Here is a 15,530-nt window from a genome sequence, read left to right as displayed (position 1 = left end):
GGGATAGTTTGAGAGGAAAGGTTAGAAAAACAGATCAACCTCCTGTTGTAAATATGAGGTTGTCATTTGTTTTACATACTGCATGAAACGTGCCTGTTTGGTGGTCAGTGTCTTCTATCTATTTTACTCCCCGTGTCTGGGCAAATGTGTTTATATTAGAAAACTCCGTGAGGGCAGGAAATTTAGCTTTTCTTTATCATAAATCATCTGGTATAAACTCTACTTATCTAAGAGTGTGGGGCCTGGTGTGCCCAATTGCTGGCCAAAAAGTATATTCATTGACTGTCAAGATTGTCCCTAAATCACATATTGGTTTGTACAGAATGGAATAGTTGACAAAATTGTTTTATGCATCAACGCAAGCTATTGTCATAAGCATCTTATGAGTCAGCTGAACAAGTATTATCAGTCTTACTAACTGACAGACATGACTAGAACCCAAATGTTAATCTCCTTTCAGGCATCACTGATACCTATGCACCTATTTCTGCAACAGGTGACTAAATGAATAAAGTTCAATCAATAGTAAGATTCACCCAATCTGTTCCCGAAGTCCTAAAAATAAATTGCTGTTAATCTAAGTTAAATGAGATATCCTAATGACAGTCGAATTTCAAATAAACTTCAGGGGCCAGGGAGGGGAAATAGTAAGACAGGGTTTGCTCAGGCCAGTGGATTGGAATTGACCAAATTCAAACCAGGGGTGAAAATAACAAAGAATAGAGGACAAATGCTATTTTTCCTCTAGTATAAATAGAAAAAAAAATTTTTTTTAATCTCTTAATAGACTTTTCAAAGAATAAAGAAAGCTTCATTTTGCTTTAAGCCAAGAAACATTTCATAGCATACATTTTCCAAATTGCATATGATTACCTTGAAACACCCATTCAAACTCTATTAAATGTTTTATTTTCCTTAGTTTAAAACTATTTGGTAAGTATGAAATGATGTAAGAAGTGAAATTTCTCAAACAAAAAATATAATAGCAAGAAATACATAATGAGAAATTCACCATTCCCATCCCCCCATAACATTTGCCAGACTGATACAAGGCAAAAAGAAATGGGATTATCTTGGGTTTGATAAAATTTTAAAAGATACAACAAAGCTATATATTATTAGAAAATGATGACAGAGATTAGTCTAGAAAATATAAAAAATAAATGGATGGGTTTCTTTTGAGAGGGGGGAAGAAAGGAGTCCAATAGGAAACCTGAAGGCTAACCTGATTGGAAACTATGTCCAAGGGGCTCTCTGGTTATCATTTACTTCCTCTTCAGGCCTCCTGGGTAGATCACTGTCAGGAATGTCCCTTTAAAAAAAAAAAAAAAAAAAACACACATGCCAACTAACCAAGACTCCTGAATCATGTATTCCCCAAGGTTAGTAACACCACATAGGAAAAATAAAAAGGACAATACTAATGCTTTTTTTATTTAAAATTTTATAACAACTCCCTCTTAGCTTCCTTTCAGCTCCATTTGTGAAAATGCATGTAAAGTCTGAGTATCTTTTTCACAATTTTCCTTAAATCCCTGAAAATGTGACTTTTGAAACTTGGAAATGTGAAACTAGGACAAGGGAACACTGAGGACCCATTTTACTTGCTTGCTTCAATAGCAGGCCTAGACTAAGAAGAAACCTTTCAATGAAAATGAGAGGGATTAAAAAAAAAAAAAAGAAAATGAGAGGGATGTCTGCAATAGTACAATGCTTAATATTGACTTCTACACTATCCAGCCCCAGGAAAGGTAAGGAACAGTTCAGGGAAGAGTAAGATGAGAGGTAGAAAACTTAGGAGGAAGAGGAAACTTCCTAAATTCTTAGGAAAACCTGCCAGGTTACCCGTAGAGTTCATGTGTTCAGATAATGCATTTGTGTAACCAGCGTCAGCTTCTTTCAAATGCCTTGACTTTGTCCCTGTGTCCTCTTGCAACTACTTCCCTTGGGTATCCTTAGACTTCCCAAGGCCAGCCTTCCTTGCCTGTGCCTATGAGGAACTGACAAATTAATTAAGAGCTTCTGAACACTATCTTCCGTCTATATCTAGTTAGAAGTGTGAGCATGTGTGATCTTTAATGGAACAATAACAAATTTGTGAAGACCCTTTATTGTCTTTTTTAAATTTGCCTTTCCATCAGATCCTATGCAAAGGATCATGACTAGTTCCTTCATACATTCAAACCACTAGATTTTAAAGTGTTATATAAATTTAGAAAATATTACCCAAAAGTATTTCACAATGACTAAATTAGTATGTATTTAGTTCAAATACTTAGAAAGAACTTTAATAAATATCATTCACAAATACTCTGCTGTCAATTCGAGCATAAAAATGTAACTTTGCTCAGTTAGTAAGTGGTTGATAGCTGTCCACTCTCTGCAGAAGTGTTTCTGAATATCCAGGGGAATAATACCTGAAAAAGAAAATTTTCTATTAGATCTTTGTGAAAAGATTTGGCACAGTACGCACAAAAGATTCAATGTAAGATATTTATCTGAAATAATTCTTTGAATGAAATCTCTAATACACCAACCAATTATACTGCAGGAATGCTTTCTGTATGAGGTTAGAAACAATCAAGGAAGAGAACACCAGCTCACAAGACTGTACCAGAAACACAGCAAAATATTTAAGGAGTATCAATGCAATGGCAAAGAAAGGGTATTTTCAAAGGAGCCAAAGTATTGGAGCTTCAGCATCAGTCCTTCCAATGAATATTCAGATTGATTTCCTTAAGACTGACTGGTTTCATCTCCTTGCAATCCAAGGGACTCTCAAAAGTCTTCGCTAATACCACAGTTCAAAAGCATCAATTCTTCAGTGCTCAGTTTTCTTTATGGTCCAACCCTCACATCCATACATGACTACTGGGAAAACCATAGCTTTGACTAGACAGACCTTTGTTCACAAAGTGATGTCTCTGCTTTTTAATATGCTGTATAGGTTGGTCATAGTTTTTCTTTCAAGGAGCAAATGTCTTTTAATTTCATGGCTGCAGTCACCATCTGCAGTGATTTTGGAGCCCAAGAAAATAAAGTCTGTCACTGTTTCCATTGTTTCCCCAGCTATTTGCCATGAAGTGATGGGACCAGATGCCATGATCTTCATTTTTTGAATGTTGAGTTTTAAGCCAGCTTTTTCATTCTCCTCTTTCACTTTCTTCAAAGGCTCTTTAGTTCCTCTTCACTTTCTGCTCTAAGGGTGCTGTCATCTGCATATCTGAGATTATTGATATTTCTCCCAGCAGTCTTGATTCCAGCTTGTGCTTCATCCAGCCTGGCATTTCACATGATGTACTCTGCATGTAAGTTAATAAGCAGGGTGACAATGTACACCCTTGATGTACTCCTTTCCCAATTTGGAATCAGTCCGTTGTTCTATGTCTGGTTCTAACTGTTGCTTCTTGACCTGCACACAGATTTCTCAGGAGGCACATGGATCACAGTCTTGTCTAACTCAATGAAACTATAAGCCATGCCGTGTAGGGTCACCCAAGATAGATGGGTCGTGGTGGAGAGTTCTGACAAAACATGGTCTACTAGAGAAGGGAATGGCAAAGCACTTCACTATTCTTGTCTTGAGAACCCCATGAATAGTATGAAAAAGCAAAAAGATATGACACTGAAAAAGATGAACTCCCCAGGTCAGTAGGTACCCAATATGCTACTGGAGAAGAGTGGTGAAATAACTCCAGAAAGAAGAGACGGGGCCAAAGCGAAAACAACATCCAGTTGTGGATGTGACTGGTGGTGGAAGTAAAGTTCAATGCTGTAAGAAACAATACTGCATCAGAACTGGAAAGTTAGGTCCATGAATCAAGGTAAATTGAAAAGTGGTCAAACAGGAGATGGCTGTTTTAGGAAACAATGAACTAAAATGGACCAGAATGGGTGAATTTAATTCAGATGACCCTTATGTCTACTACTGCGGGCAAGAAACCCTTAAATGAAATGGAGTAGCCCTCATAGTCAACAAAAGAGTCCAAAATGCAGTACTTGGGTGCAATCTCCAAAATGACAGAATGATCTCTGTTCCTTTCCAAAGCAAACCATTCAATATAACAGTACTACAAGTCTATGCTCCAACCACTAATGCCAAGAAGCTGAAGTTGAACAATTCTATGATGACCTACAAGACCTTCTAGAACTAACACCAAAAAAGATGTCCTTTTCATCACAGGAAACTGGAAGACAAAAGTAATAGGTCAAGAAATACTTGGAGTAACAGGCAAGTTTGGCCTTGGAGTACAAAATGAAGCAGGGTAAAGGCTAATGGAGTTTTGCCAAGAGAACATGCTGGTCATACGAAACACCCTCTTCCAACAACACAAGAGATGACTCTACCCATGAATAACACAAGATGGTCAATACCAAAATCAGACTGATTATATTCTTTGCAGCCAAAGATGAAGAAGCTCTATACAGTCAGCAAAAACAAGACCAGGAGCTGACTGTGGCTCAGATCATAAACTCCTTACTGCCAAATTCAGACTTAAATTGAAGAAAGTAGGGAAAACCACTAGACCCTTCAGGTATGACCTAAATCAAATCCCTTATGACTATACAGTGGAAGTGACAAATAGATTCAAGGGATTAGATCTGATAGACAGAGTGCCTGAAGAACTATGTACAGAGGTTTGTGACACTGTACAGGAGGTGGTGATCAAAAGCATCCCCAAGAAAAAGAAATGCAAAAAGACAAAATGGTTGTCTGAGGAGGGCTTACAAATAGCTGAGAAAAGAAGAGAAGCTAAAGGCAAAGGAGAAAAGGAAAGACATAACCATCTGAATGCAGAGTTCCAAAGAATAGCAAGGAGAGATAAAAAAGCCTTCCTCAGTGATCAATGCAAAGAAATAGAGGAAAACAACAGAATGGGAAAGACTAGAGATCTCTTCAAAAAAACTAGAGATACCAAGGGAACATTTCATGCAAAGGTGGGCTAAATAAAGGACAGAAACAGTATGGACCTAATAGAAGCAGAAGATAATTAAGAAGAGGTGACAAGAATACACAGAAGAACTATATAAAAAAGATCTTAATGACCCAGATAATCACGATGGTGTGATCACTCACCTGGAGCCAGACATCCTGGAATGTGAAATCAAGTGAGGGCCTTAAGAAGCATCACTACAAACAAAGCTAGTGGAGGTGATGGAATTCCAGTTGAGCTATTTCAAATCCTAAAAGATGACATTGTGAAAGTGCTGCACTCAGTATGCCAGCAAATTTGGAAAACTCAGCAGTGGCCACAGGACTGGAAAAGGTCAGTTTTCATTCCAATCCCAAAGAAAAGCAATGTCAAAGAATGTTCAAACTACCGCACAACTGCACTCATCTCACATGCCAGCAAAGTAATGCTCAAAATTCTCCAAGCTAGACTTCAACGGTACATGAATCGAGAACTTCCAGATGTTCAAGCTGGATTTAGAAAAGGCAGAGGGACCAGAGATCAAATTGCCAGCATCTGTTGGATCATTGAAAAAGAGAATTCCAGAAAAACATCTACTTCTGCTTTATTGACTATGCCAAAGTCTTTGACTGTGTGGATCACAATAAATATATGATACAATAAATGGATTAAAAAAACTAGCAAGTGTAATTTAAAATTTTCTAAAACACTTGGAATAATTAAAACTCCTAAGGTGTTTTCTCCAGATAAAACCTAACATTCAAGACTTACTTTATCCTTTGTTAATTATCTTTATCTCTCCTCAGGTGCTTGACTTAAAAACTCATAACTTATATTACATTAGTTTCTTCCACAATTTGTCAAGTTACTGTGGATAAAAGAGCTGTGTTTTCTCAATAGTGTGCTTACAAGCAGTCACAGATAAACATGTGCATACATGCATACATAAAGAGATACATTAAAGAATATTTCTGCACCAAAGGCTTGTGTGATTGCTCACTCAGCTGTGTCTGACTCTTTGCAACCCCATGGACTGTAGCCTGCCAGGCTCCTCTGTCCATGGGATTATCTCAGCAAGAATATGGGATTGGGCTGCCATTTCCTTCTCCATGGGATCTTCCCAACCCAGGAATTGAACCCACATCTCTTGTATTTCCTGCATTGGCAGGTAGACTCTTTATCCAAGTGTATCCTAGCCACTTGGGAAGTCCCAAAAGGCCTCCTACCCTTGAGAAAAATTGCCCTTAGACAGTGAGTCTCTTCAAAGTATTCCTAGACCAAGGAAGTTACAGCTGTCTCTCCATTAGTTAGTCACAAATTTTAAAGCAGGCCCCACCTTCCTAGGTCTTATAAATGCATTAGACACAAGGTAAATACTTTTTATAGAAATGGTAAAGAGTGAGTAGATTTAGAAAAACCAAAACTTTAAAAATCATGCTGTTTCACATGGTAGCCACTAGCTACAGGTGGCTCTCGAGCCCTAGAAATATGACTGAGGAACTGACTTTTATATTAAATTTTAATTGAAAATATTAATATCTACAAGCAATAAATGCTGGAGAGGGTGTGGAGAAAAGGGAACCCTCTTACACTGTTGGTGGGAATGCAAACTAGCACAGCCACTATGGAGAGCAGTGTGGAGATTTCTTAAAAAACTGGAAATAGAACTGCCATATGACCCAGCAATACCACTCTTGGGCATACACACTGAGGAAACCAGATCTGAAAGAGACATGTGCACCCCAATGTTCATCGCAGCACTATTTATAATAGCCAGGACATGGAAGCAACCTAGATGCCCATCAGCAGACGAATGGATAAGGAAGCTGTGGTACATATACACCATGGAATATTACTTGGCCATTAAAAAGAATTCATTTGAATCAGTTCTAATGAGATGGATGAAACTGGCGCCCATTATACAGAGTGAAGTAGGCCAGAAAGATAAAGATCATTACAGCATACTAACACATATATATGGAATTTAGAAAGATGGTAATGATAACCCTATATGCAAAACAGAAAAAGAGACACAGATGTACAGAACAGACTTTTGGACCCTGTGGGAGAAGGCGAGGGTGGGATGTTTCGAGAGAACAGCATGTATATTATCTATGGTGAAACAGACCACCGCCCCAGGTGGGATGCATGAGACAGGTGCTCGGGCCTGGTGCACTGGGAGGACCCAGGGGAATCGGGTGGTGGGGGAGGTGGGAGGGGGGATCGGGATGGGGAATACGTGTAACTCCATGGCTGATTCATGTCAATGTATGACAAAACCCACTGCAATGTTGCGAAGTAATTAGCCTCCAACTAATAAAAATAATTGAAAAAAAAAGAAAATATTAATAACTGTATTTAACTCAGTTATTGGAAAAAATTTAAGTGTGTTTGGAACAACTTGCATATCTACTTTTTCAACTGTAAACTTTATGTAATCTAAATATAGAGCATGTATTTCCAATGAAATTTAATATCTAAATTGAGATGTATTGGAAATGACAAAATGCCCACCAGATTTCCAGAACTTAGTATAAAAAATGTTAAATAGCTCATTAATAATTTTTATATTGATTACTAAATGCTGAAGATTGTGTGGAGAAAATGGAATACTCCTACACTGTTGGTGGGAATGTAATTGGTACAGTCACTATGGAAAACTGTATAGAGGTTCCCTAAAAAACTAAAAATAGAACTACCTTGTGACCTAGGGATCCCACTCCTGGGTATATACCCTGAGAATACCATAATTCAAAAGACACATGCATCCCAGTGTTCACTGCAGCACTATTTACAACAGCCAGGACATGGAAGCAACCTAGATGTCCATCAACAGATGAATGGATAAAGAAGATGTGGTACCCATAAATAATGGAATATTACTCAGCCATAAAAAGGAATGAAATTGGGTCATCTGTCATCATGTGATGAACCTAGAGTCTGTCATATGGAGTGAAGTAAGTCAGAGAGAAAAAAACAAATATTAACACATATATATGGAATCTAGAAAAATGGTACTGATGACCCTATTTGCAGGGCAGGAATGGAGATGCAGACTTAGAGAACAGGCTTGTGGACACCGTGGGAGAAGACAAGGGTGGGATGAATGGAGAGCGTAGCGCTGACTCCTGTATGTAAAACAGATAGTCAGTGGGAAGTTGTTATACAGTACGGGGAGCTCAACTCGGGGCTTTGTTATGACCTGGAGGGGTGAGGGGGGGGCTCAGAAGGAGGGACTACATGTATACATACAGCTGATTCACTTTGTTGTATAGCAAAACTAACACAGTATTGTAAAGCAATTATATGCCAATTGTAAAATTAAATTAAAAAAATTATCTTGAAGACAGCTTCCTGCTACATTACTATGAAGAATCTGCATTTCATAAAGATCATTTTTCTCAGATACAGATAGTAACTTTCTTTTTGCCATTCAACATCTCTGTCTATTCTTTTACTGATGCAGTTGATTTACAATGTTGTGCCAAGCTCTGCTATACAGCCAAGTGACTCAGTTATACACATATAGACATTCTTCTTTTTATATTCTTTTCCATTATGGTTTATCAAAGGATATTGAATATACTTCCCTACCCTATACAGTAGGACCTTGTTGTTTAAACATCCTATATAATAGTTTATGTCTGCTAATTCCACCTCCCAGTCTTTCCTCACTCTTGGCAACCCAAGTCTGTACTCTATGTATGTGAGTCTATTCCTGATTTATAGATAGATTCATTTGTGACATATTTTAGATTCCACAAATAGTGATATCATATAGTATTTGTCTTTCTGAATTATTTCACTTATTATGATAATCTCTAGCTGCATCCATGTTGCTGCAAATGGCAATATTTCAATCTGTTTTATGGCTGAGTAGAAAAACATCTACTTCTGCTTTATTGGCTATGCCAAAGCCTTTCACTGTGTGGATCACAACAAACTGTGGAAAATTCTTCAACAGATGGGAATACCAGACCAGCTTACTTGCCTCCTGAGAAATCTGTATGTAGGTCAAGAAGCAACAGTTAGAACCAGACATAGAAGAACGGACTGGTTCAAATTGGGAAAGGAGTACGTCAAGGCTGTACATTGTCACCTTGCTTATTTAATTTACATGCAGAATACATCATGTGAAATGCCAGGCTGGATGAAGCACAAGCTGGAATCAAGACTGCTGGGAGAAATATCAATAATCTCAGATATGCAGATGACAGCACCCTTAGAGCAGAAAGTGAAGAGGAACTAAATAGCCTCTTGATGAAAGTGAAAGAGGAGAGTGAAAAAGCTGGCTTAAAACTCAACATTCAAAAAATGAAGATCATGGCAACCGGTCCCATCACTTCATGGCAAATAGCTGGGGAAACAATGGAAACAGTGGTAGACTTTATATTCTTGGGCTCCAAAATCACTGCAGATGGTGACTGCAGCCATGAAATTAAAAGACATTTGCTCCTTGAAAGAAAAGCTATGACCAACTTATACAGCATATTAAAAAGCAGAGACATCACTTTGTGAACAAAGGTCTGTCTAGTCAAAGCTATGGTTTTCCCAGTAGTCATGTACGGATGTGAGGGTTGGACCATAAAGAAAACTGAGCGCTGAAGAATTGATGCTTTTGAACTGTGGTGCTGGAGAAGACACTTGAGAGTCCCTTGGACTGCAAGGAGATAAAACCAGTCAATCCTAAGGAAATCAATCCTGAATATTCACTGGAAGGACTGATGTTGAAGTTGAAACTCCAATACTTTGGCCAACTGATGCAAAGAACTGACTCATTGGAAAAGACCCTGATGCTGGGAAAGATTGAAGGAAGGAGGAGAAGGGGACGACAGAGAATGGTTGGATGGCATCACCAACTCGACGGACATGAGTTTGAGCAAGCTCTGGAAATTGGTGATGGACAGGGAGGCCTGGCATCCTGCAGTCCATGGGGTCGCAAGGAGTAGGACATGACTGAGCGACTGAACTGAACAGAGTATTCCATCAACATTTCCTTTCTATCTGTAATAGCAGTAATTTGTAATAATAGTCTCATTAATATGAATGTGAGCTTAAGGCAGAGAAACAATATGCAGGGAACTATGAAAATCAAACACTTTCTATTAACAGTTGATAATTTACTTTGAACTCTGTATTTGGGTACTCTTTAGTAAAGCATACATTAAATTAGTACAGAAAATGTCTCAAATGACATTTCAGTTTCATTTGGAAAAGTATGTGTCAATCAGAGCATCATTTAATTTGAAGGAAAAGAGACCGAGGGAGAAGCAGGAGTATATGTTGGTCTTCTGTGCTATTTCAAAGTCCACATTTTCGCACGGTGGATATAAAAATCTCAATTTGAGAATAGAAAAACAGAATAACACTGACCTTCCCAAAGTCCATTTTTCCTACCTTACTATTTCTTCTGGGTAACAGTTGTTAATGCTGTTGATATATTCTTGAAGGAGAGATCCAGGTTCTGCTTTTATCTCTTGCACCTTTTTAAGTCCACCACTTGTTACAAAAAGTCGTCGAGCTTTGCTATCATGTGGCAGCACCTTGAAAAGTGAAGCACATAAAAGTGTCAGCTTTTCTTTTCCAAGGTGGATTTTTACTCTTGAAAAGCAATAATATATGAGGAAATGAAAAAGGGAATTTATGTCTAATATACCTGGAACATAATGAGCCTAAATTTGCAAATGATTCTAAGAAAAATGCAGCCTTTTGGGAAATGTATCAACTTGGTATGCTGTGGAGATGCAATAAAGGCAATGAACAGAAGCAAAGGTAACAGAGATCCAACCATATAGGTATGATATAAAACAGTGGCCGTCCTTCACTTACAGCCATTCAAGTTCTCTCCAAAGTTAAAGGCAAACTCCTTAACAAGGCGCAGAGGGTCTTCTGTGACTCAGGTCCTAAATAACTCTCCGAGGTCCTTCCATATCAACCTCTACACTAAATTTTGTTTCAATAACCTCAAAGGGTGCGTCTGAACCATTTTTTGCTTTGCCTATGCTGCTTCCTCTTCTCCGAAATCCCTTCTGCTCTCCACACACTTCTCCCATTACTTGGGAGTAACTTCCTTTAAGAAACTTTCTCTGGGACACCCCTACTCTCTTTCCCAGGCTGAGCTGGGTACATTTCTTCTCTCAAAGCATTCTGTTAGACCCCTTTCAGTGCACTTGCCACATAATAGTTTAACTATTAGGGACTTCCCTGGTGGTCCAGGGGTTATTAAGACTCCGCACTTCCACTGCAGAGGGCACAGCGTTCCATCCCTGACCAGGAAACTAAGATCCCAGAAGCTATTAAAAAATAAAATTTTTTAAAGTTTATCATGAAGTCTAGCACACTGAAGTGTTTTCTGATTGTTTCATCCAGTCCCCCAGCTCAATTATAAAGTTCCTTGAAAAAGAACTTGGTCTTACTATTTTTCGTCTATCCCTTAATGCTTAACGTGTAGGCATTTAACAAAACTAAAACTACAAAGGGATCTTGCTATTAGAATGATAATACACATCAACTAGACAATAAAAGATGACACTAAGTGTGCATGTTTCTAAAAAGTGGAAATGCCTATAGGCTTTAAATATTTTGTTTGGCCTGGAGAGTTTTTATTACCTCCTATCTTTTAAATTAATATCTTTTTATCTTCTGCCTTGCTTTCCTCTCTCTTTTCTAGTGCTCTGGATCCTTAGATTAAGAAAAGGTAAAATTCTACCTGAAGCATATATTCCTAAAGGCACATAAGAGTATGTGGTATTGTGTTTATTTTCTCTTAGCTAACTTCCACAAATCCACTGACTTACTTTAAAAGTGACTTATTTTGAACTCAGTTCAGGCTAGTGTTCATTTTCACATTAAGTTCAATAAAACTAGAATATCTCACTCCTGGTAGCCTGAAAGATTAGAGTATGAAATGAAACTTTCAGAAATAATGTCAGCTACACACAAGAGATGATGACAGTCTATAGATGATCCACTTGTCCCCTTACACTTTCCTTCCTCTTAGCTGATCAAATTAGCTGGTTGCTTTCTTACTTAGCATCCAGAAAACAAAGGTTGATTATTTTTTCTTTTTTAATTCTTTTTTTTTTTTAATGTATTCATTTGACTGCACCAGGGCTTAGTTGCAACACGTGGGATCTTCGATATGTCATACGGGATCTAATTCCCCAACCACGGATTAAACCTGGGCCCCCTGCACTGGGAGCAGAGTCTTAGCCACTGGACCACCAGGGAAGTCCCCTTATTATTTTCTTAGAAGGAGGAAGACAGAGCACAGGTGTTTAACACGCAGAGCTGTATCCTGAGGGGGCTTCAGCAATGTAAAACCTCCTGCCATCCAGTGACTATGGTGCTTAAGGGGTAGCAAGGTGTTGGAGATCACAGAAATGCGTCAAAGACAGTATGATCTTTCAGAGGAATACCTAAAACTAGATCTACTCAGCTGTAGGGCCTAGCTTAAACATTTTAACAACATACAGTTTTTGTTTATTATTTGTAGAAATATAGTACACAACAGTAGTACCTCCTTTATATAGCCTTATAACTGACGCTTCAAGTGAATTTGGCCCCCATTCATTTTTATTAGTTTTTTAAAGTCAGCCTTTAGCACTTTTATGTTTTATTTCTCAAAAACAACTTTTTGGGGGTTTGTGGGGGTTTTTTGTTTTTGTTTTTTTTTTGAGTGCCTGGGATTAGGCTAAACTCTATACATATAACAACTCATTAATCTTTACAATGACCCTATAAAATAGGTTCTCTTATTAGCCCCCATCTATGGGTAATTATACTAAGGTTTAGAGAGGTCAAGACATCGTTAAAGGTATTGCTGCTAGTAGAAACCCAGGCAACCCAGCTCCAGAGCCTGAGCTCACAGCCACACTGAGATACTAATTTCAAAGACCCTATTTTCTTAAATCCAGCCTGAACACAACCTGACCACCTCTTGATGACTTAGGCCCCCTCCTGGCCATGCACAGCGGTGGGAACACACACACTCTCTCGGCCTCAGCCGTCAGTAGCCAGTTCCTCTGGCCGAACCCCTTCCAGTGGCTTGACCTTTCCACCTTACTATCTTGAGTCTGCAGTGAGCTAAGAAACATGACAGCCATGCTGGTTAAAGAGTGGTCACCAAATAAGCCAATACATTCCAAATGTTTGTCTGGAAGCATCTCTGGTAAGTGCATAGATTTCGCAAAAAATACTGTGGGGATCTTTGCAGTTGTTCCCAGCTGAGTGAGACTAACAGACACCAGGAAAACTACCAAAGGGTTATGAGGTTTTCACATGTTGACTCTCTTACTCTCCAAGAACAGAAAAAAGACAGTACAGAGGCTGTGAGGAAGCATGATGAAGAAGGAAGTGTGAATTATTTATGTGCGAATTTTATTAACATGTGAATTTCATTAACCTATATTACCCTCCCTGACAATATGATCAGTAAAATCAAACAGTAAAACCCTGCCCCAATCTTACAGAAGAAAACATTGACCCAACAGAAAAATGCAAGTTAGTACCTTGTTTTAATTCTCTTTCCCCACTTCCAGGCTAAAAGAGCATGTCTTACCTTACTGAACTGTCCAACCACGTGCTTCAGAATATTGGGAGGAGCATCATACAGAAATGGTTCAAGAGCTGGTAAATAGGTGCATTTTTGTAAGATATTCTTTATGGCTTTTTTACTCTATTGAAATACAAAGCAAAATACATACCAAAGTAAGTAGTCAATGAAAGCTTGACAAAAAGTCATGTCTTGTGTTCTGGAGTTTGAAAATGAAATGAAGAGCTTTATGATGAACTTAACAGCTGTTGGTGACAAAGTCTACTAATGTGCTAGTGGAGATCACATTCACTGTACCAGACAGCCATACCCCAATCCTAACAGTTCCAAGTTGGTGACAGACTGTCAAGTTATTAATCAAGAACTCTAATGACAGTAGGAATCCACTGAACTTTACTATCCTTCATCAAGAAATATACTTGACTTTTGACCATAAACTTCTACATCAGGATGTATATCGTTAATAATAATCAGTTGTATTATCCAGCATGAAACAAATATTAGTATATTAGTTAAGATTTTTGTTTATTTGTCAATATCTGGGCTTAAGATTATTTAACAACACTATTGAGATATAATTTACATACCATAAATTCACTCATTTTAAGTGCATGGTTCAATGAATTTTTAGTAAATTTACAGAGTTGTGCAACCATCACCACAATCTAATTTTAGAACTTTTCTTCATCATCCCCAAAACCCCATGCCCATTTATAGTTATTCCATATTCCCTCCTCTACTTACCCCTACCAACCCCAGACAATTACTAATCCTCTTCCTGTCTCTATATTTTGCTCTTCTGGACCATCCATATAAATGAAATCATAATATGTTAACTTTTGGATCTGGCCTCATTTGCTAAGCATAATGTTTCTGAGGTTCATCCACAATATGGCACATATCAGTGCTTCACTCCTTTCATTGTCAAACAGTATTCCATTACAGGGATTTATCACATTTTGTTTATCCATTCACCAGTTGATGGGCATTTGGGTTAATTCCACTTTGGGCTAATGTGAACAATGCTGCTATGAAGATTCACATGCAAATATTTTCACTTGGGAAAATACTGAAGAGTAGAGTTATTGAGTGATAATGGTAAATTTATGTTTAATATTTTGAGAAACTACCAAACTATTTTTCAACATGACTGCAACATTTTATATTCTCACCAGTAGGGTGTAAGAAGGTTCAATTCTCCATAAGATGATCAACACTTGATATTTTCTGTCTTATTAATTACAGCCATTCTTGTAAGTGTGAAGTAATATCTCATTATGGTTTTGATTCGTGTTTCACTAGTGACTAATGATGTTGAATATCTTTCTATGTGCTGACTGGTCATTTGTCAGTGAAATGTCTATTCATTTTTGCCCATTGTTTAGTGAGGTTATGTATCTTCTTATTGAGTTGTAAGAGCTCTTTATATATTTTGAATACAAGTCCTTGCTTGAATATATGATTTGTTAGTAATTTTTCAGTCTGTGGCTTGTCTTTTCATTTTTTCAGTAATGTCTTCTGAGGCATACAAGTTTTTCATTTTGATGACATCCAATTTATCAGTGTTTTCTTTTATTACTTGTGCTTTAAGTGTCATTTCTAAGAAATCAGTGCCTATTCCATGGCTAAAAAGACTTACTCCTATGTTTTCTTCTAAGAGTTTTCTAATCTTAATTCTTACATCTAGATCTATCAGTATTATCCATTTTTAGTTAATTCTAGTGTACAGTATGAGATAAGGATCCAAATTAATATTTTTGTCTGAAGATATAATAACTGTCCTAGTACCATTTGCTGAAAAACTATCTTTTAATATTAAATTGCCTTGGCACCTTTGTGAAAAATCAGTTGATGATAAAAGGGTCCATTTCAGACTTTTATCCGATTACTACATTGATATATACATATATAGTCTTTCTGTAAGCATCTTGCTTGTGTAGCTTCATAGGAAGTTTTGAAATTGGACAGTGTAAGTCTTTCTTTTTCAAGATTGTTTTGGCAAGTTCAAGTCCTTTGCATTTCTATATGAATCTCAGGATCAGCTTCTCAAGTTTTTTGAGGAA

General features: G+C 37.7%; 1 protein-coding gene across 3 annotated transcripts in view; it reads right to left on the bottom strand.

Moving 5' to 3' along the window:
- Positions 1-2,347: 2,347 nt before the first annotated feature.
- Positions 2,348-15,530, bottom strand: part of SPAG6 (sperm associated antigen 6) — a 60,251-nt gene continuing 47,068 nt past the window's right edge. For 2 of the 3 annotated variants that reach the window (XM_061125727.1, XM_061125729.1), the window contains 3 exons: positions 13,474-13,590; positions 10,311-10,456; positions 2,348-2,417 (listed from right to left, as the gene is read on the bottom strand). In XM_061125727.1, the coding sequence (XP_060981710.1) occupies positions 2,348-2,417; positions 10,311-10,456; positions 13,474-13,590 (333 nt within the window). Of the gene's footprint in view, positions 2,418-10,286; positions 10,457-13,473; positions 13,591-15,530 lie in introns of all 3 variants that reach the window. The other variant, XM_061125728.1, reaches the window with a different exon arrangement.

This window comes from Dama dama, chromosome 23 (assembly GCF_033118175.1).
Source record: "Dama dama isolate Ldn47 chromosome 23, ASM3311817v1, whole genome shotgun sequence".
Classification (NCBI taxonomy): domain Eukaryota; kingdom Metazoa; phylum Chordata; class Mammalia; order Artiodactyla; family Cervidae; genus Dama; species Dama dama.
The sequence above is the reverse complement of the archived record's forward strand: the minus strand, read 5'-3'. Positions and strand labels throughout refer to the sequence as shown.